Source organism: Canariomyces notabilis (genome assembly GCF_033297395.1).
Source record: "Canariomyces notabilis strain CBS 508.74 unplaced genomic scaffold N656scaffold_1, whole genome shotgun sequence".
Taxonomy (NCBI): Eukaryota; Fungi; Ascomycota; class Sordariomycetes; order Sordariales; family Chaetomiaceae; genus Canariomyces; species Canariomyces notabilis.
The window spans coordinates 2,771,592-2,795,412 of record NW_027041823.1 but is presented as its reverse complement, the minus strand read 5'-3'; the positions used below and the strand labels follow the sequence as shown (position 1 = coordinate 2,795,412).

The 23,821-nt window shown below is 54.1% G+C and overlaps 10 protein-coding genes across 10 annotated transcripts in view; 5 read left to right on the top strand and 5 right to left on the bottom strand.

The window, feature by feature from the left end:
- Nucleotides 1-178, top strand: part of N656DRAFT_69473 (uncharacterized protein) — a 1,393-nt gene extending 1,215 nt beyond the window's left edge. Inside the window, exon 4 of the mRNA XM_064810680.1 lies at nucleotides 1-178. Coding sequence (XP_064675474.1) covers nucleotides 1-78 — 78 coding nt within the window. The 3' untranslated portion in view covers nucleotides 79-178.
- Nucleotides 179-732: 554 nt separating this feature from the next.
- Nucleotides 733-1,498, bottom strand: N656DRAFT_794314 (uncharacterized protein; the record flags this gene model as incomplete). Its single annotated transcript, XM_064817264.1, has 3 exons — nucleotides 733-904; nucleotides 1,000-1,310; nucleotides 1,424-1,498. The coding sequence occupies 3 exons, from the start codon at nucleotides 1,496-1,498 to the stop codon at nucleotides 733-735; spliced, it is 558 nt and encodes a 185-aa protein (XP_064675473.1).
- A 2,464-nt stretch (nucleotides 1,499-3,962) lies between these two features.
- N656DRAFT_700255 (MFS general substrate transporter) lies at nucleotides 3,963-6,243 on the bottom strand (the record flags this gene model as incomplete). Its single annotated transcript, XM_064810852.1, has 2 exons — nucleotides 3,963-4,277; nucleotides 4,477-6,243. The coding sequence occupies 2 exons, from the start codon at nucleotides 6,241-6,243 to the stop codon at nucleotides 3,963-3,965; spliced, it is 2,082 nt and encodes a 693-aa protein (XP_064675472.1).
- Nucleotides 6,244-6,746: 503 nt separating this feature from the next.
- On the bottom strand, nucleotides 6,747-8,406 carry N656DRAFT_774125 (Formyltetrahydrofolate deformylase). Its single transcript, XM_064814199.1, has one exon. It carries the CDS (start codon nucleotides 8,076-8,078, stop codon nucleotides 7,230-7,232), a length of 849 nt encoding a protein of 282 aa, XP_064675471.1. The 5' UTR covers nucleotides 8,079-8,406; the 3' UTR covers nucleotides 6,747-7,229.
- N656DRAFT_774124 (acyl-CoA N-acyltransferase) lies at nucleotides 8,313-9,617 on the top strand. Its single transcript, XM_064814198.1, has 3 exons — nucleotides 8,313-8,431; nucleotides 8,486-9,165; nucleotides 9,233-9,617. Exons 2-3 carry the CDS (start codon nucleotides 8,730-8,732, stop codon nucleotides 9,469-9,471), a joined length of 675 nt encoding a protein of 224 aa, XP_064675470.1. The 5' UTR covers nucleotides 8,313-8,431; nucleotides 8,486-8,729; the 3' UTR covers nucleotides 9,472-9,617.
- Nucleotides 9,618-9,966: 349 nt separating this feature from the next.
- Nucleotides 9,967-12,466, top strand: N656DRAFT_69369 (arginyl-tRNA synthetase). The gene is made up of 4 exons (XM_064810672.1): nucleotides 9,967-9,993; nucleotides 10,139-10,526; nucleotides 10,588-12,215; nucleotides 12,289-12,466. Exons 2-4 carry the CDS (start codon nucleotides 10,221-10,223, stop codon nucleotides 12,293-12,295), a joined length of 1,941 nt encoding a protein of 646 aa, XP_064675469.1. The 5' UTR covers nucleotides 9,967-9,993; nucleotides 10,139-10,220; the 3' UTR covers nucleotides 12,296-12,466.
- On the bottom strand, nucleotides 12,428-13,675 carry N656DRAFT_69339 (uncharacterized protein). Its single transcript, XM_064810668.1, has 3 exons — nucleotides 13,502-13,675; nucleotides 13,212-13,430; nucleotides 12,428-13,100 (listed from the first exon to the last, which is right to left on the bottom strand). Exons 1-3 carry the CDS (start codon nucleotides 13,569-13,571, stop codon nucleotides 12,637-12,639), a joined length of 753 nt encoding a protein of 250 aa, XP_064675468.1. The 5' UTR covers nucleotides 13,572-13,675; the 3' UTR covers nucleotides 12,428-12,636.
- Nucleotides 13,676-13,912: 237 nt separating this feature from the next.
- On the top strand, nucleotides 13,913-14,566 carry N656DRAFT_69274 (uncharacterized protein). The gene has a single exon (XM_064810664.1). The coding sequence runs from the start codon at nucleotides 14,004-14,006 to the stop codon at nucleotides 14,484-14,486; it is 483 nt and encodes a 160-aa protein (XP_064675467.1). The 5' UTR covers nucleotides 13,913-14,003; the 3' UTR covers nucleotides 14,487-14,566.
- Nucleotides 14,567-15,923: 1,357 nt separating this feature from the next.
- N656DRAFT_765008 (Na+/solute symporter) lies at nucleotides 15,924-18,335 on the bottom strand (the record flags this gene model as incomplete). The annotated part of the gene is made up of 6 exons (XM_064813370.1): nucleotides 15,924-16,250; nucleotides 16,317-16,710; nucleotides 16,783-17,341; nucleotides 17,402-17,680; nucleotides 17,739-18,170; nucleotides 18,233-18,335. The coding sequence occupies 6 exons, from the start codon at nucleotides 18,333-18,335 to the stop codon at nucleotides 15,924-15,926; spliced, it is 2,094 nt and encodes a 697-aa protein (XP_064675466.1).
- Nucleotides 18,336-19,954: 1,619 nt separating this feature from the next.
- N656DRAFT_744550 (glycoside hydrolase family 3 protein) lies at nucleotides 19,955-23,529 on the top strand. The gene is made up of 2 exons (XM_064812881.1): nucleotides 19,955-21,947; nucleotides 22,014-23,529. Exons 1-2 carry the CDS (start codon nucleotides 20,326-20,328, stop codon nucleotides 23,278-23,280), a joined length of 2,889 nt encoding a protein of 962 aa, XP_064675465.1. The 5' UTR covers nucleotides 19,955-20,325; the 3' UTR covers nucleotides 23,281-23,529.
- Nucleotides 23,530-23,821: the final 292 nt, after the last annotated feature.

Below are 23,821 nucleotides of genomic sequence, written 5' to 3'. Positions count from 1 at the left end.
TCGGACAACAGCAACAACTCGGACAACAGCAACAACTCGGACAACAGCAACAACTCGGACAACAGCAACAACCTCTAGCACAGCAGCAACCTCACTTGCACCCTATTACTGGTGAGAACATCTATGACTTAGACTAGGTAGCTAAGAAGGTAGAGCGAAGAAGCAAGTCAGATCACAGGACGAAGCGGACCATGATATTACAGTGGGTTGAACGACGACTTGTATGTACAGTACAACACTTTCCTCGGGTGTGGTTCAGGTTTCAAGCTGGAGGGCGCTTAGATGTCAGAGGGCGATTCGGACCAAGATGTCACAGAGAAAATTGCGGACGGAGATATTCCTATGTATTTCGCCTCTAATTTACGCATGATAAGCGTTATAGTAAGCACAATCGCCCAACAGATGTAGTATCGGTGATATAATAGCGAGTGCATAAAGGAGAGTAAGATAGGTCTGACCTTCGGGTGCTGGAACGACATGAACAACTGTATGTATTTACCTATGTACCTTAGGTAGGCAACGTGCTGAGTTGAGAGTACACAGGACTAGTACTACATGTAGTATACACAGAGACCCCTCGCCTGTACCAGACAGCATCGAGTCCCCGGTTCCAACAACCTTTGATGGTCCAATCCGTCTACACCCTATCCATGAACCCTCTCCTTTTCAAGCCAACCTCGCAAGTCTAGTCAGACTCACGGCCTTGGTCCCGTACCAACTGAACCATCCCGTCTAATACCACGTCGGCGCAACCGTCCAGTGCTGCAGCATAGCCTGCACCGCTCCATTCCATTCATACTCAAAGCAAGCCGCGAGCTGCTGGATTTGCTCCTCATCCGGTTGCGTCTCACCCCACATCTCCGGCCGGGCCGCTTCAGACATGGCATAGGTAGCCACCAAGTTCCTACATCACCAGAACAAGTCAGCCATCTCCCTTTTGAGGTTCATAACCCCCCCCCCCCCCCCCCCCCCCCCATCACCAAGCAACACTCAACATACCCCTCAACAATCTTAACAAGACACAACCAAGCCAGATTCCAACTCCTATTCGAATCCGGATCACTCCTCACCAGCGCCTGGGCATAGGTCAAGATATCCCCGCAAAAGGGGTAATTCGGCGTGAGCCCGCGCAGCTCAGAGAGCATCTGGTTGCTGCTGACATAGTACGCCCAGGCGGCGGTCATGGGCCCCTGGAAGGCGCGGGCGTCGTCCTCGGACTCGCAGGACGCGGCGACCCGCTCGATCCGGCAGAGCTCGGTGAGGGTGTTTACCCGGTGGGTGGTGAGGGATTCGATTAGTTGGCGGGTGGACTGGAGTGGGGGGAATGAATGGATAGGGGTTAGCAGATACTTCGTGTTGTTGGGGGCTACTATTTCAAGGTTGTTGCCGTTGGTGAAAGAAGGGGGTGAGAAAAGGAGGCTACCTGGCTTGATTTTCCGTTCTTGCTGCTTGATGAGCCTGAGCCTTTTGATGAGCCCTTTGATCGAGACGAAGACATTTTGGGTTGAGGAAGTCCTTTTAGTGGCAGGGGTAATAGCAGTTGCCGCAGGTAGTTCCACTGGTGTAACGGATACCAGTAAAGGGGTCAGTTCGAGGATGGTGATGAATGTTCTGAGCTAGAGGCTTGATGGCGTTCAACTTGAGCGGTCGAAGGTAGTGGGTTTATACTCCTGGTTTAACCCACATCTCATACACTGCCTTCGATCATAGGTTTTGCTCATACGGAAGTGCCGAAGACGAGACCCCCGATATGTCCGTGGACGGCTTACACCGTAAACAGGCAAGTATCACCAGCCTTATTCCCCAATCTTGCTGCCTGATGTTCGTGTGAGCCTCCATTGTCAGGATGGTCAAGTCCATAACCTCTATGGTCGGCATCAAGGTATAGAGATGTGTGGCAAACTTAGGTAAGGTTCATGTTGAGCTGAGGTACCGGTCATGAGCCAAAGTTACATACCGGCGAGCAGACTCATAGGTAAAGCTTCAGGTAAGAACCTATGCACAAGGTGTAGGATCTGATAAGCAAGGCTACCTTGCTATTACGCTTTGGATGATCGTGATCAATGGGTAGGTCATGTGGCTGATGATGGGATACGATCTCAAGGCAGCCGTCAAAGTTTGGATTCTGCTGGGGATACCCAACCCCTGAGTAATGCGGCAAAGGTGATACATGCGTACTACTTAGATGTGGATTGCACATCCAAAGAGCAAAACAGTAGCTTCGTAGACTGGCATGTTACACTGATCAGCGAATGAGAGCTAGAGAACACATCAACCACGAATAATGAGACGGAAGACTGCTACCTCCTCAAAACCATGTGGCATACCGGTATGACGGTAGGCTAGGGCAGTCCCGGGCGCCCGCGGAGCCCGCGCCGGCTACGAGCGACGGCGTAGTGGGTATGATAGGAAGATCATTAAGGCACGGGGTGACGGAACGTTGCCAAGGCTTCACCTATTGGACTATGATGACAAGAGACAGAGCTGTGGCGTTCGGCTACACAGATGTGAGAAGATAACTCAACTGTTCCGTGACCGGGAGGATATGTGCCTGACGTTATGGGTGACTGGTAAGGTACCCATTCTTACCTAGTATCTCCAGACGAGGTCTTAACCCACCTAGGTACAGCAGGTATGCTGTATAGGTACCTATGACTCTGTACCTTTTTTTCACTACTAGTATACTAGTAACTAGGTTGGTTAGCTGTTGGCCTCAGGTCATCATAGGCGGTTGCTCTCTTGAGAAAAATGTATTATCATGAGTGGTATTGATGTAGCTTCATGTTGACGTAAGTGAAGGTTTACCATGCCCTTGTAGGATCGTTGTTTGTACAGTACGTTCGTAAACAAGAGTCACTCGTAAACAATATCCGCAAAACCGGAAATCCTCCTTACTCCCCCTATAGATACCGAATATGAATAAGGTTCGGGACGTCAAAGTCTCATTCTCGTCAACTCAGTGGGTTGAGTTACGGTTGCACATGGATCGAATATGCGTCACTGGGCGAGTTTCAGGCGACATGTCCCTCTCGCCGGCCGCCAGCGTTGCATTGGAGAAGCTGACACAGCATTGTTTGGGAGTTGTGACCTCCGATCACTGTACGAGCTCCCCAGCAACGCGCAGATATACCAAGGCAGTTCGTCTTTTTGAGCAAGGCACCCAAGCTGATGCCGGTTTCGTCCGAATCAGATTATCTCATACCCGTCATCCCAACCCCTGTCCTGCTGAAGGCGGGGCGCCGGCATTCAGATCAACGTGCCGCAGCGGTAGGGCTGAATGGTGCTTGGCAAAGGTCTAAGAGGCTGTGCCTCTTGAGTCTCACTCGTAACTTCTTACTAGTAAAATATGGTTAGCTCACTCACGTAGATAATGTGCCGAATGACGTGCAAGTGGGATTGGACGATATTGACGTACTAAGGTGGGAGAACCGTATGGAATTCCACTGCATCGGGTTGGCAAGATGGTCATCGAAGGGTATCCCAGAGCCTTCCACCTGAGCTTCAAAACTGCGTCATGATAAGGCCACAAGAATGCAGTCAGATACCTATCTGAACTGCCAATGGGCCATTCCAATGAAGTTAGAATGGTCGCCGTCGATCGTAGCTGATGGCATCCTGCTTGCCCACTGCTGAATGGCTACATTGACTCCCTGCCTGACGAACGACTGGCGGATTCGAAACCTGAAGCAGTCATACACAATCCTTCTAACCCTGACATCTCGTCAGACAGTCGCCTCAGTAAACATGCAGATAGCCAGTCTATAGTAGGCAAGCAAACACGAGTCACACGACCCTGTTTCTCTTCCCTTTGTTCCCCTGACGCCAGACATCAGGAGCGGCCCCAGTAAACATGAAGATCGCCAGTACATTGGCAGAAAGACGCGAGTCACACGCCCACGAGACCAAAGTTGGGCCCGCTTCTCTTCCCCTTGTTGCCGAATCCCCTGGCGCCAAACACTGCATCACCTCTCCAGACCCCTTTCCTCGTCGTCGTATCTGAAATCTTCTTCACCCTCCTCCTCATCATCATCATTGACAACACAATCCGCACTTTCCAAACCGCGGCCGCGTATCGCAAAGGACCCGAGCCAACCACCGAGGGTGATGCCGGCAAAAATGCCCCATGCCAGAGCCTCCCCTTTTGGTCTCACACGGGTAGACAGGGTGAATATGCTGCCGGAGAGGAACGGCCCGACACTGCGGCCGGCGGCCGAAAGGGTCTGGGCGATGCCGTTGAGGGTGCCAAGCGTCTCGTGCGAAGGGGCGGAATTGGTGATCTATCATATCATGAATCGGGCTGGTTAGTGAATGAATACTGACGAGGTGGGGTGTAACTGGAGGGTGGTCAAGGGGAAATGCAGTGAAGCGTAATGGAATCGGGGGAAGGGTCCGTAAAGACACACAGAAAATGCCATAGACGTGACCCAGAGGTAGCAAATATGCCAACGGCTCAGGAAAAATAGCAGATGAACTCACCAGAAGCATGACACTGCTAAGCCCACCAACAGCACAGATATTCTTGAGAATCAGAATCCCTCCCAGCTCTCCATACAGCCAGACCTTGCCAGTCCAAAGCCCCAAACGTGGCATGTTATCGGAATACCCAACCCAAGGCATCAACGACATGCTCAGCGCCATGCCCAGCAATGAATATCGATATGTACCCAAGTTCCCTATGCGTGCTTTCAGCCTCTGAAACAGAAAGGCTTGGAACGTAATCGTTGCCAGTCCCGCGAAGGACAGGCTGAGGCCGATCGTCCCAGGTCCAAGATTGCGGCCAGTTGGCAGGGGCGAGGAGGCGAATATCGGATAGAGCGAGTTGTAGGATATATTAGCGAGCTGGAAAACGAGGTATGTGCCCAGCACAGCGAGCGTATTGCGGTTTACCAGCTGTCTGAAAGTCGGCACCTGGTACTCAGCATGTTTGTTGACGGAGTTGTCATCTTCATCAACCTCGCTGACGGAATCGAGCAGGCCCTGCCGGTCGTGCCCATCAACGAGGTCAGAGTGCTGGTCGTCCCGGGTATCAACCGGGTATTGCCCCCCTCTTCCCTTCACGCCTAAGCGTCTCTTTAGCCCCGGCCACACCCCAGCGCACCACTCGATCACCGCCTTGATCCGGTCGCGCCCACAGCCAGCTCCGTTTGCATCACTCCCCTCTAGCGTCTCCTCAAACCACACCGCCAGCACAACCACACTCAAGATCAGCAGCGCGGCCGACAGCAAGTTGGGCGCCAAAAACGGATACTCCTCCCCGCCCATAACCCCAACCAACAACCCGCCCAGCGCCGGCCCCGTGATGCTCCCCAGACTATAAATCACCGGCAACCAGGTAAACGCCTTACTCTGATTCGTCCGATCCGTCACCTCGCCCAAACACGTCGGGACAATCGCCGCATTCCCATTCAGCAGCCCCATCGCAACATGCACCATGAGCAGCTGCACGTACGTCGTGCAAAGCCCAAAGAAGACAAAACACCCCGCCAGCAGGGACGTGCCCAATAGCATTGTCGGTTTCCGGCCTACCCGGTCAGAGAGGTATCCCCAGACCAGGTTGGTGGCGAGCTGCGCGAGGGCGAATGCTGAGGCTAGTAGGCCGACGAAAAGGCCTTCTTCGCCGGAGGGGATTTCGTCGAATGAGGCGACCATGGAGGGCAGGTACGGGCCGATGGAGTTGAGGGCGGTTTGTTCGGCTAGGGAGAGTAAGGCGAGTAAGCCGAGTTGCTGCCATGGTAATGGGGTTGTATCAAGATCCGTATCTCCCGCGGCGTCGGTGTCGTCTGCGCCGTCGCCGGGGGCGCCCTTGCCCTTGCCTATCCATTTGTTGTCTCTGTCTCTTGTGTCTCGGTCGATTGATTGAGTCTCGAACGAAGTGGTGCCTGCGCCATTGTCCCTTTCACCCGCGTCTCGGTCCCCTTCTTGGGATTGCGTTCGAAACAGTCGTTTGTACCAAGGGTACGATTGCTGCGGGGACGCGCCCGAGGCAGACGGCGTCGCAGGCGGGGATGTGGGGAAAGTATGGTACCTCGCGGTCGGCTGTCGGGCAGGAATTGGGCGGGCATCCCGGACTGAACTCTTTCGGCGTCGGCTGCTGCTTGCGACAGGTTCCTCCTGGTAGGGCGAGAGGACGGGGAAGGGCTCGCCGGCGTGGAACGAGCCGGATGTGCGAGACCGGCGAGACCCCGCTGCCGAGGCGCTCGTTGCGGCGCAGTGTGGTCGGACCAGGGCTGGGCGATTCGGCATTGTGGGTTGCTGCCTGAGGGGAGCGTGCCGTGGCGCGCAAGAAAATGCTCAAATGTGGTGTTGAGAAATGAGCATTGAGGTGGTTGGGGCAAGTTGTGACGTTGCTCAGTTGTTATCGCTCGGATGTCCCGCCACTGAAAATTGGAGGGGCCATCTGATAGCGGAATGAAGGCCTAGACCCCACCCCGGAATGAACTAAACTCCAGTTGGGATTACACAGTAGGGCGCAGACAGGGCAGGAGCGATGGGCGGCAGTGATGTCATGCGCTACAAACTGCAATTGAGACCACAGTATACCCACTACAGAAACTGCCCTCATTTCACAATGTCTCTCCCTTTTTACAGGTATTACAAGCACTTGACACCTACTTATCTCCGTTTCAAAGCCTATCGCTGGTTTAACGAGTCGCATCTCGCAATTGGCGCTCCTCGTTGGTGCGAGAGGGACATCGTACGACTGCGGGGGCGGGGAACCCCGAGGTGGGTCCGGCAATTCGGAGATCGGATCTCGGAGATATCTATTTCGTTCTGGATGGAAGCTGTGTAGAACACTGCCGTACACTAGGTCGTTTTCACGTCTTTGATTCGTATGTTGTGTGCCAACCCTCGGCTGCATCAATTGGCAAGGGGACCGCCCAGAGAGAACAAACAGGTTGGATTCCTCCAATGCTTTAACAGAGCACGGGGTAGGTGACGGCCAATGCCCATGGGCAAAACGTTGCCTACCTCCTGACCTAACAAGGCTCTGGGATATTTGATCCCAGAGTACAGCAATCTTTCATTGACGTCGACGAAACAGGCAGATACGGTTTCAATCGCAACCAGACTGCCCTCATTCGCCCCGCCATAGATAATCCCAACACAGATTTGCCCAAACCCCAATGGCAACCCTCTCCCCCATACAGGTTTTGTAGATACCTACCTACACCACTGCATTTTCTGTCCCTGCGGGATAACGTACAGTCCGCCCATTTTTGACAGCGCACCTAGAAAACCACCGTCCGCGTTCCATTCAGAAACACCCTGCGTTCGGCATACCACTTAACCGCCGCCGCAAGCACCTGACTTTCCACATTCGATCCCTCATCAACCAACTCCTTCGGACTCAAGCTATGATCAACCCTCGTAACCCTCTGCTCAATAATCGGTCCCTCATCCAGATCCGCCGTGACAAAGTGCGCCGTAGCACCAATAATCTTCACCCCGCGATCATAAGCCTGATGGTACGGCTTCGCCCCCTTAAAGCTCGGCAGGAAGCTATGATGGATATTGATAATCCTGCCCGACATTGCCTCACACAACATCGGGCTGAGCACCTGCATGTACCTCGCCAGGACAACCAACTCAATCTCCCTCTCCCTGATCAACTCGAGAATCTTGCCCTCCTGCTCTGCCTTGGTCTCTTTCGTAACCGGCAAATGGCGGAACTCAATCCCATAACTCGCAGCCAACGGGGCAAAATCCGGGTGGTTGGAGACAATCAATGGGATCTCAATCGGCAGCTGGCCGGTTTTCGCGCGGAACAGCAGGTCGTTGAGACAGTGGCCGATTTTTGACACCATGATGAGCACGCGGGGCTTTTGGGCCACGGGGCGGATGTCGTACGTCATTTGGTAGTCTGCGGCGAGAGAGTCGAAGGCTGGGCGGAGGGAGGAGGTCGACTCGGAGGGCGTAGGGCCAAAGTGCACACGCATGAAGAATTTTTGCGTGGTTGGGTCGGAGAATTGTTGGAGGGACAGGATGTTGAGGCCCTCGCGTGCGAAGATGCCTGTTACGGCGTGCACGATGCCCGGCTTGTCGGGGCAGGACAGGGTGAGGTAGTGGTCGTGAGACATGGTGGCTGCTGATGTTGTTGGCGTGCAGACTGTTGAAGTCGAGAGGACACGCGTTATGTGAGAGAGTGTGTGTTTGAATTTTCACTCTCAAAGACTTGACTCAAACTCGTGGAGGTCGGTCCACCTTGACCTTTTAGCCGGGACGGAAGAGGGGTTAGGGTTGCCCCTTTTCCTGCCGACTGATCACTAAATACATAGGGTCAGGACGGCGTCAGGGGATCTTCAGGATGTTCATCCGTGCGGAGGCCTGAGAGGCCGCTTCAACGGTGGTTATTACACGCATCGAGCAATGGCTTCATATGTCCTAAGCTACAAGTCCTGGCAGATCCGAGTCTGAGGATTGAGAAGTGAGAGTAAAGTACCCCTCACATCTTGACCTGCTAGTTCTTACATGTACCCACTCCCAGAGTCCGAGGTTGGCTTCAATTTGCGAATTTGTCTGCTCCAAATGAGTCACCGGGGGCGACGAGGACCACGCAACTCAGAACGATCTTCGAGGCATACGCAAGTATTTACGTACCCAAAGCCAGGCCTTTTAAGTTCACATGCAGTGTAGCTGTTTACAATAGCCTGGAGATAGTTTATTAGCGATTCGCCCAGCCTTGACAGTTCACACTCTTGGTTCCTCATCAATCTCATCTCACCCACACAATGCCACTCCGAATCCGCCCCGCCACCGAAGCCGACAGTTTCCGCATCGGCTGCATCGGCCGCGATGCCTTCCGCGACACCGTCTCCCGGGCACTCTTCCCTCCCGAGTTATACTCCAAATCCCCAACCGGCGATCCCGGATTGGACGAGGCACTCTGGCGCGCCGCAAGAAATACTCGAAGACTCAAAGAAGGCAAACTGACCTACGTCGCTATCGATGACCCGCAAGACGGCACGACAGCAGAACCAGAAGTAGTAGGATACTGCCAGTGGGAATTGCCCTGTTCCGAAGAGCAGTCCAATGCTGGGGCTCCGGAGGTGGACCGGGATCCGACGCCTCCGACGCTGGATCGGGAACGGGCGAGGGCGATTATGGAAATGGGGGAGAGGAAGATTAAGGAGGCGCTTGGGGAGGAGGGGCATAGGGATTTATGGTGTAAGTCCAATTCTTAACCAGAGGCTCTAGTAGTTCACCAAGCTCGACTAATGTGTTTATTACTTAGATCTCATGATCCTCGGCGTCGACCCAGCGCATCAGCGCCGGGGCATCGGCCGAATGCTGGTGCAGCACGGTCTGAACCTTGCCCGAGAGCAGGGAAAGGCTGCGTTTCTCATCGCGACGCCTGAGGGGAAAGGATTGTATCAGTCGCTCGGGTTTGAGCAGGTCGGGGACGCGTATGATGTTTATGGGACAGTGCATTGCTCGATGCTGTGGCGTGAACCACAGGCCGGTTCTGCTTGATTCAAGGATCCGGTCTAGTAACTCTAGTTATAAGGTGCGATTGCCATCAAGTTCAAGGCATTCTCAGATCTTATAATAGATACTATGGATGTAAAGGCAGAATATCTATAGGGATAAGTAGTCAAATAAATGTTCATAGACCTTTGCTGCCCGTTACCCCTTGCAGATGTTTGTGACAACTCCTTACTCCTTACATGTAAGTACCTAGTCAGTCTCATGATGCTCAACCAGACACCTTGATACATAACTTACCTATGTCAGCACTCAGCACTCACGCTGACTTCTATGTAAGGTGTTTTCAAGTTGTTACTGTGTCATGGAAACCTTGGTCGACGGACCATCTACTAGTAACTCGCTTCAATCTCCGAGGGGTTCCAAACACCTGATTAGTCCCTTCGAACATACCTACATAGATCGTGGGTTTGTTTGGTCCCCAAGAAACTCCGCTTGACGGTCGCAACACCCAGCCACAAAGAAGCAATGGTTCTCTCAGATCTATCGCTACATCTACTTTATTAGGTCGTAGGTAAAGGTTGGTGAGTATCCAACCCTGACAAGATTTGGTCCCATCTCTTGTGAGTCACAACCTGAACTGAGAACCAACAACAACATAAAGGACCCCGCCCCTGCGCATCTTCTGCGAATTCACTCACAATCCCGCAACAAGAACACTGTCTTCCCCAAGAAACCCAACGGCCGAAGGTGATACGCATACTCAAACAGTTGCAAACCACGGACCTGGTTTGGCCATGGAATCCTCTACAGAACCAAAAACCCTCTGTCTCCCAGCCTTCGAGGCATACCTTAAGGAGTTGGGACTACCCATCCCTATTCCTGCCTTCCCATCCACAAGCCCGATTCATAACCCCGTCGACATTTATCGGTCATATATTGCAGCCGCTCTGGAAAAGCTAATTGATTGTGACCGGAATCTGTTGTACGATTCCTTGCAATGGACCTCCAAGCCCTCTCAAGGAGACATAACGCTGGTGCTGCCGCGACTCAGGGTCAAAGCCGTCAAGCCCGAGGAACTTGGTGTAAAGTTAGCTGCTAAGGTCCGAGGACCCCCATTCTTTCCTTGCAGCCTCAGACCTAGTGTGCCTGACACCAGTCTAGTTCCCGGCACTCCCCCTGGTCAATCCTCCCGCACCAATGGGGAGTTATCTCCCGTTCTTCTATGCGCCCAAGCTGCTGCCTCGCCTCGTACTACCATTCATACAAGAGCGCAAGGCCTCCTACGGGCAGAACCCAACTCTCGGACACAAGAAGAAGGCCATTGTCGAGTTCTCCTCGCCAAACATTGCCAAGGAGTTCCACGCTGGGCACCTTCGGAGCACCATAATCGGTGCCTTTGTCGCCAATATCTATGAGAACATGGGCTGGGAAGTGGTGAGAATCAACTACCTCGGCGACTGGGGAAAACAATTCGGACTGCTGGCCGTGGGATGGGAGAAGTACGGGTCAGAAGAGCTGCTGCAGACCCAGCCACTAAAGCATCTCCTCGACGTCTACGTCAAGATCAACGCCGAGTTCAAGCCAGAGGAGGCAGCAAGCAAGAAAGCCAGGGACGAAGGCTTCGATACCACCGAAATTGAATCACAAGGCCTATTTGCAAAACGCAACGCCTTCTTCAAGCGTATGGAAGACGACGATGAAGCAGCTATTGCTCTTTGGAAACGGTTCCGCGACATCAGCATCAAGCGGTACATCGACATATACGCCCGCTTGGGCATCAGGTTCGACGAATACGCTGGCGAATCCCAGGTTCAACCGCAAACAATCACCGCGGTCGAGGCCCTCCTAAAACAAAAAGGCATCTACCGCGAAGACAAAGGCTCCTGGATCATCGACTTCACCCAACACGGCGCAAAGCACCTCGGAACCGCCATCGTCCGCGGCCGGACGGGGTCAACTACCTACCTCCTCCGCGACGTAGCAGCCATTCTGGACCGTGCAAAACAATACTCCTTCGACGAGATGATCTACGTCGTCTCTTCCGAACAGGATCTATACTTCCAACGTGTCTTCAAGACAGTCGAGCTGATGGGCCTTCCGGACCTCGCCGCCAAACTGAAGCACATCAACTTCGGCAAGGTATTGGGCATGTCCTCCCGGCTGGGCAAAGTCCAACTCCTGAGTGATATACTGGACAAATGCGGCAGCGCCATGCACGACCTGATGAAATCCAACCCAGACAAGTACGCGCAGGTGGAAAACCCGGCGGCGGTGGCCGATACGATTGGGATTACAGCCGTCATGGTCCAGGACATGTCCGGGAAGCGAATCAACAACTACCTCTTTGACATTAACCGCATGCTATCTTTTGAAGGCGACACAGGGCCGTACTTACAATACTGCCACGCAAGACTCTCTTCCATCCTCCGCAAATTCCAATCCCAATCCCAATACCCCAACCTCACCCCTCCCCATACCCATACCCACCACGCTACGTATATTGAGATTGACCACTCCTACCTCGAAGACCCTCATTCAACCGCCCTGCTGCGGACCATGGCACAGTACCCTGACGTGACGGGCACAGCATACAAGAACCTGGAGCCGTCTACCATACTGACCTATCTCTTTCGTCTTGCGCATCAGTTGTCGTCGAGCTATGACGTGCTGAAGGTGGTTGGTGCAGAGGAAGGGCCTGCGGCGAGTCTTGCGAGGGCGGGGTTGTATGATGCTGCCAGGCAGGTGCTTGGGAATGGCATGCGGTTGCTGGGGATTAAGCCGGTCGAGAGGTAAGTCTCGGTTGCATCGTAGCATTCCTTTCTGCTGATGAGAGCTGATGAGGGCTGACTGGATTGGATCTAGGATGTGACTCCTGAGAGGTGCCGTTGTATGCTGTGGTCCAGGGGTCGCCGACCTGCTAGCCACACCAGACGTGATTACTAGGTCCTCGTCACCTTCAACTAATCCAGAAATAGTCCCGACTTAGCGTCGGCTGGTATTTACTCATTGAATGGCACAGCCTTTGAAAACTTTTGAAAACTTGGTAGTAAAACGGGGCGAATTTCTCCCTTACCAAAGCTCAGGGGTTCTGTTCAGGGGCTCAGTTCAAACGACTCTTACGATCCTGTCTCTGCCCCCGTACCACTAGTCCCAACAAACACCACCAAAACAGCCGCATACGTAGCCGTTGCCGTCAGAGTGTCTTTGTTATCAGTCTGGAACGCTAGACTCATGATCAGCGCAAACGAGACGACTGCCACCGCCACCACTACGAGGCTCCGTGTCTGCGACGGTTGGAAAGACATGACAAGCATGGGAACAACAACTAGACAACCTCCACCCACAGCAACCAGGAAACGCGCGATCTGGTCTAATGAGCGGGAGTACAGAAGTGGTGGGAAGACGCTGGCTGTAACGAAGCTTGTTGGCGTCTCGCTCCTCGGCAGACCAGGCGAGGCGGCGGGGAAGATTCTTGCGGAGAAACTCGCGGACTGCGTCGGTTTTCCGGACTGCGTCTCGACGGATGGTGAGACACACCGAATAATACGGGGCGCCGGCGCGATTTGCGAGCAAGGGGAAGGCGTTGGAGAGGAGAATGCGTTTGTCTAGGATGGATTGGGGATCTGTGACTTGAGGGAGGTGGGTGAGGTAGTCGAGGTCTCGGATGGCGGTTGCTGTGGCTTCTGTTAGAGGTGTAGGGGTGGCTAAGGTACCTACTAAGTATTGTAACAGAAGTCGCCTCGCTGGGAGAGTTCTAGGGGAGTGTATGTGGCAAAGTAACTCACCATACTCCCGCAGGAGTGTTCTTAGTTTCTCCATATGTTCCTCCGATGTTTTTCGACAACCAACAAAGTCTGCTTTGATAAGCGCGAGCTCATTCTGCAGATGGATGAGATTCAGACGTTGAAGCGTTGCAAACTCGAGCAGGGTAAAGTCGTCTCGCGAGGTTTCCCCTGTATAGTCGACGAGTTTCGCCCAATAATCTGTGCTGTGAAATGGATTGGCTTCATTCACCCAATTAACCCTTGCAATTAGACTATCAGACAAATTTCATAGGCCTTCTTAGCACACATACACTGATGTGGGTTTCCCATGCGGGTTTCGGGTGACCCCGGGGTGGCTCCGAGTCCGCCTCTGTCACCCATGTTTTCCTCCCTAGGTAGGTAGGTAATGACTCCCGTCAATGAGTCAATGGGGGCTTCCAGTGTGAAAGGTGGGTTTGATTACAGTCAAAAACTCGGGATAATGCCGTTTAAAAACAACCCAGATCCTCAAGGTGAACGGGACCACCTGACTTGAGGATGCTGGACAAATCGAACGAGTATAGGGTTTCGGCGCGGTTGGTGACTGGACTCAAGAACTGGAGGGAAAGGCTGTAGGCGCCGAAGAGAAAGCCAGCACGCTTAGGTAGGTACCTAGGTAGGTACCTACCTTGACCACGTGATTTCTGCCCAATCTCGATCTTCTCTCCCTGATTCCAGAATGCCTGAACGCCCAACCTCAAGGCTTAATGCTGCTAGTGCTTTACACAGCGGTTGGCGGCGTTGGCCGTGTCCTTCGAAAAAATATTCCCTGCCATGGCACCCCAGCTTGCCTCTGAACGCATCATACTCCCTACATGCCGACTGAATCTATACCTTCCATCAGTCGGTAAACCCATGACGAGCGCGCAGTACTCTATGGGAATCATCTTCCTCCTCGGTGACTGCGCAAATCTTGCCCAGAGTCTCGCCGCAGAGTACAAACCACCAAAGAATATAACGACATCTAAGCCACGAAAACTCCTTTACTCCTTTCTTTCGAAGTTCGCTGGGTTGTTCCAGAGTGCGGCGGTAAACGAACCGGACGTTCCAAAGAAGCTCCTGAATCTTTGCGAACAATTTGTTATGTGGGGGAACGATTTAGTCGCCGCCGTGGAAGAAAGGTCGACAAAGCCCGATTTCGACCTTGGCAGATATCCGTGTACGCACTATCCCGAGTTTTCAACTAAGTACCTAGTACCCCCTAACTTAGGTCACTTCCCTAAGTTCTATAAAGCCCCATCGTCTTCGCAAAGCTAACGCTTCTGTACCTTAACACGGCTTGCAGATGGAGAACTGCCCAGTACATATGCAGCTATGAAAGCAGATCTGAAAAAGCCAATGACTGGTGCATTGGCTGATCCGTCGTCACTCAACACGAAGTTTGTTAGAGCATGGGCAGTGTCCGCAACTCGCCTTGTTACAGCGGCTGTGAGGGACACAAGGCAGTCAGACAGTTCGGGTCCCGATGATCAAGAGGAGACCGAGTTGTCATTTTCCAACTATGCTGAGATATCGGGGCGCCGGGGGTAAGATACATGGTCGACACGGATTCAGATTGAGGTACAGTACCCCTAGGACTCGTAGCTGGGATTTGTTTTTGACTGTATTGTACTCTGTGTCTCCATATCTTTAGGTTGTCTTCCAGATCCTTGAGCCTTGGGTACATGTACCTAAGCGCCTAAGGCCGGACACACCTACCTATCCTTGCACCCATAACCGTGTTCTTCAACTGACTCTAAACGACCCCTATTACCAGGTAGTACAGGAGATTCTACTACAGTCACGGCTAGATTCATGTTAACTAGGTACCTACTTAGGGACAGGAAATATGTAAGGAGAACGATGGTGCCTCATTCCATTTACCTATCTGAAGGAGCGCAGAAGCTTCGTTTTCACAATCAGGGTTGGTTTCCGAGAACGACAAGGTCTATCACTGTGTTGAAAGTACAGTCGTTGCAATCTGGTTGTTGCAGTCAGGTCATCGTCATAATTAAGGTTATAGTAATCGGTTAGATCGTCAGCTGTCAAATCATGGCATCGGATCTTTTCAGTCAAGTCGTCACTTGCAGTCCAATCAACACGCAGTTATATACCTATACAGTAGAGTCGTCGCATTTGGGGCCTTGCAGTGAAACGACATGGAGCCCTGAGGCCGTGCAGCGGCCGAGTACGGGATCACCTTAGGTCAGGGAAGAATCAACGAAAGCTTGAACTGACTCGGCTACGCTCACACCATCTCAGGGCTAGAGTGTAGAGGTACCAACGAACCAGGAAATCTTGTGTGTCCAGAGTCGTCTGTGTCCAGATTCCTCTCATAGATGATAGTATCATAGTACCAGGTAAGCTATGAGCGTTTAAGCGGCCATGTAAGTGAGTCTGAATACGACTTATGAAGCCTACTACATCAGCAATGCTTCGATGTCGAGTGATGTGATCATGGTCTTTTGGTAATGGGTATCATCTTCCTGGCTTCACGAGCTATCTCTGCGCCTGGGGCTCCAACCTAACAAAGCAGTTGGCAGCCTCAAGTTGCTACTCCTGACATGTCTCATGTCTCCTTCAAAACGAATGGTACAAAACCGGACATCCCTCTCGGCTGGGTCCCTCCATCAAGACCCAACCCAAACCACCTTGGACTCAAAAAAGTGCAGGCAATCAACTTTGCCATCACCTCCTAATCCCTCATCCCCACCCCTACACACCCCCCTTCTCCCCCGGCATAGCCACCTTCTCAGTCTCCGGAGGCGTGGCATCCCCAGGTGTATCCTTCCCCTCCGCCATGATAGCCTCCTGCGCCTGGATCGTCTTGGGATGCGACTTGCCCGTAAGATCCAGATAAATCGACCTGCACGTTCTCGCCAGTGTCCTGCGGCTCTCAAAGACTGGGAACAAGCCGACACCAATGAAAGAGCAGAAGATCCAGATGATGCCCACCGTGACCCAGCCGGTGAAGAAGGGCTTGCTGAAGATGTAGCCCGATCCGTACATGGGCATTGGCCAGAGGATTAGGAACGCGAGGGTCTGCGGTAGTCGTTAGCGTACCATCTTTGGTTCCGGGGCATGGTTTTGACAGGGACAGGGGCTTACCATAACGACAGTAGCTGACTTGCTAATCTTGCTCGCCCTCTGCAGCTTCCTCTGTTCCTCCTCAAACTCGACCCGCGACTCGTGGTGGCCGCCGGGGATCTCCTCAAGGTCCAGCCCCGCGGCATCAGCCAGGTCATGATCGTCGCCTCGGCGAATGTCCATCATCGATTTCCAGTCATACTTGTCAATGCCGAAGATCAGGGTAAAAATGGCGATCAGAACTATGGGTGAGAGCAATGCCGCAACGTTGCCTGCCAGCATGGGGTTGTTGGATCCCGTGCAGGCCACGCCCAGGTCACCGCATTCCCGCTTGGCCGTGACCAGCCAGGCGATGAGCGCGCAGGCGAGACCGAGGATTGGCGAGAGGGCGGCAGCCCATTTGTTTTGGCCAGCCCTGATTAGTACGTTCAGTCAGTCAGTGATCTAATACAGAGTAGCACAGATGAGAGCGCAAAGAATGACATACCAGATCAGAGTGAGCGTTGCCGGGAGCACCGCGGAGGAAATGATAACACCCATCATCAAATACAGATACCCCATGGAAATGCCGGCGTAATAAAGCCCAACGGAAAACGTGGCAATGAAGATGCCATAGCCGACGACGATGGTATGGCTCATGTAGATCAACCGCTTGCCGCTCGCCTCGGGGTTAAAATACGACCGGTAAAGATCGTACGTAATAATCGTGCTGACGGCGATCAACTGACTGGACGTGGCGCTCGTGACAGCCATGAAGACGATTAACAGGGTCCCAACGGCGCCGCCTTTTCCGAGCAACGCGACTGCGGCATACGGGAGAACCAGGCCGGCGCTTACGTCCGAGTCGAGCATTCGGTCGGGATACGTAGGGAACCACGGCGTGTTCTCGAGCGCCAGGGCGGCGAGACCCATGGTCGTAGCAGTCAGCCACGGGATGGCAAACCAGGAGAGACCGCCGAGAATGTACCCGGGGAGTGCGTGGACGGGCGAGGCAGCGATGGCCTTGTTGTAGTAGCCGTTGTCGAGGAAGACGGTGCCAAAGTTGCCTGGCTCGGAATCAGTACTACCCTAATGTATGTGGCTCGACAGAGTTGAGAAGAACCTACCAACAATGTTGATGACAAAGAAAATGGCGCCCTCGCGAGACTGCATCGTAAGGTAACTGCCATCCTTGTTGCCATCAACCGGATGGCGAGCAGCAGCTTGCACCAGCAGGTCATACACCGCACTGGGCGAGCCCAAGACCTCGTGAGACGCATACGTCGTCAGGGCAAAGACGATGAGGACAATCAGCAGGATAAAGGTGTGCGCCCAGTCGGTCAAGATGGTGGCTTTGAGGCCGCCCACGAGCGTGTAAGCGACCACACCAACAGGGAGAAGGTAAACTTGGATGTATCGGGTCAGCCAGCTCCTCTACATCCCCAGACCTATGCATCCACTTACTCGCAGCGATGGTATGCATGCCCGTCAAGGCATTGACCGTAGCCGAGCCGCCCACAATCAACATGAGCGACACCAGGATATTCGTCGCAAGCCCAAAGACCAAGAACACAATGTGCGCAAACGTGCCGTATCGCGCCTTGATGATTTCCAGATAAGTATGTGCATTCGGGGCGCGTCTCTTGAGCTCAATAGCCAGCGTAGCGAAGAGCAGGATCTGCACCGTGGCGCCCGAGGCGTACCAAAAGGGGCCGGAGACGCCATATCTGTAGCACACGCCGGTGCTTTGCAGGAGTGTGGCCGCCCATGTCCAGGACGAGACGACGGCTGAGGCGACCAGGCCGGATTTGACGGTGCGCCCGGCCGTGTTGAACATTTCGGAGGTCTGGAGCTCCCGGTTGTACCGGCGCAGGATGTAAGTCACCGCTATCATGCCTGTTGCTGCGTTAGCAATCCAGATAGAAGAGCACTGCATGATGGGAGGGGAGGGATCTTACCAAGCGCAAAAGCGCCTCCCAGACCCAACACAATGCCATATCCCACGCCCTGGCCCAGGGCTGCGGCGGCTATGTGTTCCTCATTTGCAGGAGCGTGGTCCATTTCAGCCCGTCAAGCCACTCGCAAGTGCTGGCTAGCTGGGGAAGATGAAAGCTGACCGAGAGCGAAAGGGGAGGTCCTTTGCAAGGCGTGAGAAAAGATGATGTGGAACATGATGGGAAGCAAGCACATGCTATATATCTCCGGAAACCTTGTAAACGATTGTGAAGAGCTCGCCCACAGCTATACCATGATTAGACTCCATGGCCAGATACCTATCGGTATGGTAAGAGCTTATCGGGCTAATCACAAGCCAGGGTTGAGGGCAGGGAAAGATGGAACGCCATGAGATATCAGACTGCATCCCCTCCAGGTTCTGCCGAATCAGATGGCTTACCCGATGGCTTGGGACGAATGGGCGAATTCTGGGGATGCCACTGCAAAGACGACTCGGGAGTCGGGACTTCTCTACCGCCCCCACCCAGAGGTGCTGCGGGACGGAGGTCGGGTTGTATGTAGTAACAGGCATCAGTCAGCATCCATTATCGAGGGCATCTTTCTGGTTAGGATGGTACAATGTATCAGATCAAAGGGCGTATGTGATTCTGCAAGCTGTGGATATCAGAGCGATAGGGCCCTCGCAGCCCTCGCTTTGCAGTCTGGACCCTTGCCTGGTTGGGACCTGACTACCGGAGTTGTGAAAGGCTGTCATGCAGCTAAGAGATAAGCGGAACCGAATCAATCAGTCATAGGTTTTAGACGGCCGACCCTTGTTGTTAGCTTTGTTTGGCCAATCGGGGACGAATTAAGATGGGTCTTAAATGTTTGAAGAGCTCAAAGCCATCAAGGAATGATTGTCGCGTGTAAGCTAGGTACCTACATAGCGGTTAGCAGATGGTGCTTCTAGAAGCACAATGTTTGAGATCTTGGTGATCTTGGTGTCCACCATGCATTGGGTTAACTTGAGACATATGCAGCCCAAGCAGCATTCGCATCAAACAGAGACATCGCCGTTTCCTGGTCCCGCTGGAGCTCGATTACTCGATCGTATTGACGAGCGATTTGCGCTTGGTCGCGTTGTGACAAGGTTGGAGATAAGATGCCAGAGCGGGTAATTATCTCGATTTGACGTTGAAGAGTGGGGACGCCGAAAACGCTCTGCGGTTTCTTTCTTCAATCTTCATCTTCTTTAGCAGCTTGCTAGCCCCCGTTAAGGCAAGGCTTAGGCCAATGTGGTAAGAGCCTTACCTTCGTACCTTACTTCAATGACCATGCCGATTCACAACTCGTGGTGATTGCTGCAAAAGTCCCTAGTGAAGAACGCTTCAGGTCGAGGGTTGTTTGATAGGCGCAGACTCGATTACACGATTGGCTGATGCCAGTGGGGTTGCTCGTGCTTGCCGGGCCACCCCGTGTTTCGTGTCACGGCGCGGCACCGATGCCGGCGTGGGGGTGGGCATGGCTCCTGCCAGACTCACCTCGGTCAGCTCCGATTACCGAGCGTACACTCTTGACTCCGACTTTCGTCAAACTCTCCATGCATACGGAGTACCGAGGATGCTGATGGATTAGCTTATTAGTTAAGTGCTCCATATGGCACCAGAAACCTCCCAACGATCAAAAAGCGCTGCACCGTACGAACCGTACGGAGGTACGGATACATACATACAGTACCGGTACCGTGCGGCACTGTGGGGCTGGCCCTCGAGCTCCGACTAAGTCCAAGTCCAGCCCGTTGGCCACGGGAGATGCCGCATTTTCAGCTGAGCAGCTTCCTCTGCGGCTGACAAGTCTGCTCTTGAGAGGGAGAGTAGTTCCGTCAACATGACGACCACCAAAGCGTAATAGAGACTCGCATCGAGCTCAGTCAATCTTTTAGAGTCTTTTGTCCAAGTTTTGTCGGATTCAACTTGTATGGGTCTCGTCGGGCGGCAGGCGCGGACCTGAAGGAACGCGCACATTCTACCCGGCAACTTCATCTTGTCAGCGCTCCCTGCGAGGCAGACATCCTCTTTTTCGAAACCAACGACCCGAGTAAAGCCCGCTCGACGACATGGCTCGCGACGAGAGCAGGGAAGGTCTCCTCCAGGATACCAGAAGGCAATCACTGGACAGCGACGGCGAAGACTCCGGATCCGACTTTGAAGCGACCGACTTCTTAGACCACGATACCTTGACACCTTCCGCTCGGGCTCCCCGCCGAAGACTCGGACGATGGCCGCTTATCCAGAACCTCTCGAGGCGCAGCCGATGCTGCATCTGGACCCTGGCCGCCACCGCCATCCTACTCCTCCTCCTCACCCTCAGCGGCGCATTCCTCTACAAAAAATACCAAGACGAGCCTCCATACGGCCTCTCCCCGCCCTGGTACCCCTCTCCCAAAGGCGGGATCGCCCACACCTGGGCAGCCAGCTACGAAAAAGCCTCCAAACTCGTCAGCCGCATGACCCTCCCCGAGAAGGTCAACATCACAACCGGAACAGGCTGGCAGATGGGGTTAGCAGTCGGCACGAACGGTCCCGCAGTGCACGTCGGCTTCCCTCAACTCCAACTGCAAGACGGCCCCCTAGGGATCCGCTTCGCCGACAACATCACCGCCTTCCCAGCCGGCATCACCGTCGGCGCGACCTGGAACCGCCGTCTCATGTACGCCCGCGGCAAAGCGCACGCCATTGAAGCCCGAGGAAAGGGGATCAATGTCCTCCTAGGCCCCTGCGTGGGACCTCTGGGCCGGATGCCAGCCGGCGGACGCAACTGGGAGGGGTTCGGCGCAGACCCGTATCTCCAGGGCGTTGCTGGGGCTGAGACAGTCAAGGGCATCCAGAGCGAGGGGGTTATGGCTACGATCAAGCACTTTGTGGCTAATGAGCAGGAGCATTTCCGGCAGCCGTGGGAATGGGGCCTGCCGCATGCTATCAGTGCTAACATTGATGATCGGACGCTGCACGAGTTGTATGTCTGGCCGTTTGGGGACGCGGTTAGGGCGGGCGTGGCGGCGGTTATGTGCTCGTATAATATGGTTAACAATTCCTACGCGTGTGGGAATAGTAAGCTGCTGAATGGGATTTTGAAGGATGAGCTTGGGTTTCAGGGGTTTGTGATGAGCGACTGGCTTGCGCAGCGGGCGGGTGTGGCCACGGCGCTGGCCGGGCTGGATATGACCATGCCGGGGGATGGGCTGCGATGGGCAAATGGTGAGTCGCTGTGGGGGCCGCAGCTTACCAGGGCCGTCCTGAACGGCAGTGTGCCCGTGGAGCGGCTGAATGATATGGTGACGCGTATCGTTGCGGCGTGGTATCAGATGGGTCAGGACGATGAGGCTAAATTCCCACGGCGTCCTCCGAACTTTTCGTCGTGGACCGATGATCGCATGGGCGTTCTTTCCCCGGGTAGTCCCAGCCCGCAGGAGGAGGTTGTTGTCAACGAGTTTGTGGAGGTCCAGGCCAACCATTCCATCATTGCGCGCGAGGTGGCCGCCGAGGGGACCGTGTTGCTCAAAAATGAAGGGTTGCTGCCAATCAGTCGACAGGGGCTTGACGAGTCGAGGCTCAAGACGAGGCGCACGATTGTTGAACGGGCGACTGGGAAGCTGCATTCGGGAAAGTTCAAGGTGGGAATCTTTGGAGAGGATGCCGGACCTGGGAACGGGCCAAATTTCTGCAAAGACCGCGCTTGGTACGTATAAGGATCGACCTCTCGAATTATTGCTGTGGTACTCTGTGATACTAACCACCCCTTCAGCAATCAAGGCACGCTCGGATCGGGCTGGGGCTCCGGAGCTGTTGAGTTCCCCTATCTGGTCTCACCCGTCGAGGCACTTCGCAAGCAGTTTGACGACTCCAAGGTCGAGCTCCACGAATACCTCACGAACAAGCCAGTCCTAAGCGGCAGCAACACGACAATCGACGACCTCGAGTTGTGCATCGTGTTCGTCAACGCCGACTCGGGTGAGGGTTTCGCAAAGTGGGACAATGTTCGGGGCGACCGGCCAGACTTGAACCTTCAGAGCGGCGGCGACGACCTCATCGTCAACGTAGCGAGCAGGTGCGGCGGAGGGAGCGGCGATGTCTTGGTCGTCGTGCATGCCGTCGGTCCCGTGCTGATGGAAAAGTGGATCGAGTTGCCCAACGTCAAGGCAGTCCTCCTCGCCAACCTCCCCGGCCAAGAGTCGGGCAACGCACTGAGCGATATCCTCTTTGGCGACACCAACCCGTCAGGCCACCTCCCCTTTACCATCGGCAAAAGCCTTGCAGATTACGGCCCCGGCGGGCAGGTGCTCTACCTCCCCAACGGCGTGGTCCCGCAGCAAGACTTCTCCGAGGGCCTTTACATCGACTACCGCTACTTCGACAAGCACAACATCTCGCCCCGCTTCGAGTTCGGCTTCGGCCTCAGCTACACCACCTTCAACTTCAGCAACCTCCGCGTCTCGTCGCACAGAACCAAGTCACCTCTCCCGCTTCCCCGCCCGAGTCCCGCCGCCAAACCCCCTACATACCCAACCGCCATCCCGCCCAAAACTCAGGCATTGTTCCCTGCCAACTTCCGCCCGCTGGAGAAATACATCTACCCATACCTCTCATCAGTAGACGACATAGAACCCGGCCCCTATCCATACCCAGACGGATACTCCACCGCCCAACCGTTAAGCGGAGCAGGCGGCGCCGAGGGCGGCAACCCTGATCTGTGGGGCATCTACGCCGAGGTGACAGTGAACATTAGGAATGATGGGCCCGTGGCGGGCGCGGTCGTGGCACAGCTGTACTTGGAGTACCCTGAGAAAGACGGGGTGGATTTCCCGGTCAGGGTGCTCAGGGGGTTTGACAAGCTTTACCTCAAACCGGGGGAGATTGGGACGGCGCATTTTGCGCTGACGAGGAGGGATTTGAGTTATTGGGATGTGCAAGAGCAGAATTGGGTCATGGTTACAGGCCTCGGTACGGAGGGGAGGTGTAGGGTGTGGGTGGGGGAGAGTTCGAGGGATTTAAGGGTTAGTGGGGTGTGGTAAGGGTGAGGTCCCTGGCTTTGAGTCGGCTTCGACTCTGAGGATCGGGGTCCGTAGGTAGTGTCTGTTGTTTCGATATATGTATAAGGTAGATGGGACTCTTAAGGGACTCTGGAGTGGGTAACTGGCTCGGTTTAAGTTTGGGTTGTGGCTTCGGAAGGATTGGGACTACTCGCTATGTGCACATATTACTAGCAAAGGGGAAAGGATGTAATGTAATATATAGCTTCCATAATACTTGCAGGTTGAATCCCTCTCATTGGAACATCCCGTTGGTCAAGATGAGAAGAGGACCTCGGAGCATGAGGCACCTGGGGGTTAGGGTACCTTAGGGTTGAGATGTTCGCGCCGAGGTGCGCCAAGGCCTTGGGCGAATGGACCCCTGAAACATTGCACTGCCCCTTCCCTTCCGCCCTCGCGATTCACCCTTTCACCTCGACTTTTGCATGCTCCCTGGCGTCAATTGCTCGCCCCAAAAGCCCAATTGCAGTCGGATGACCTGTCTTTATCTTGCAAGATCATCTGCATAGCACTTTCACGACAA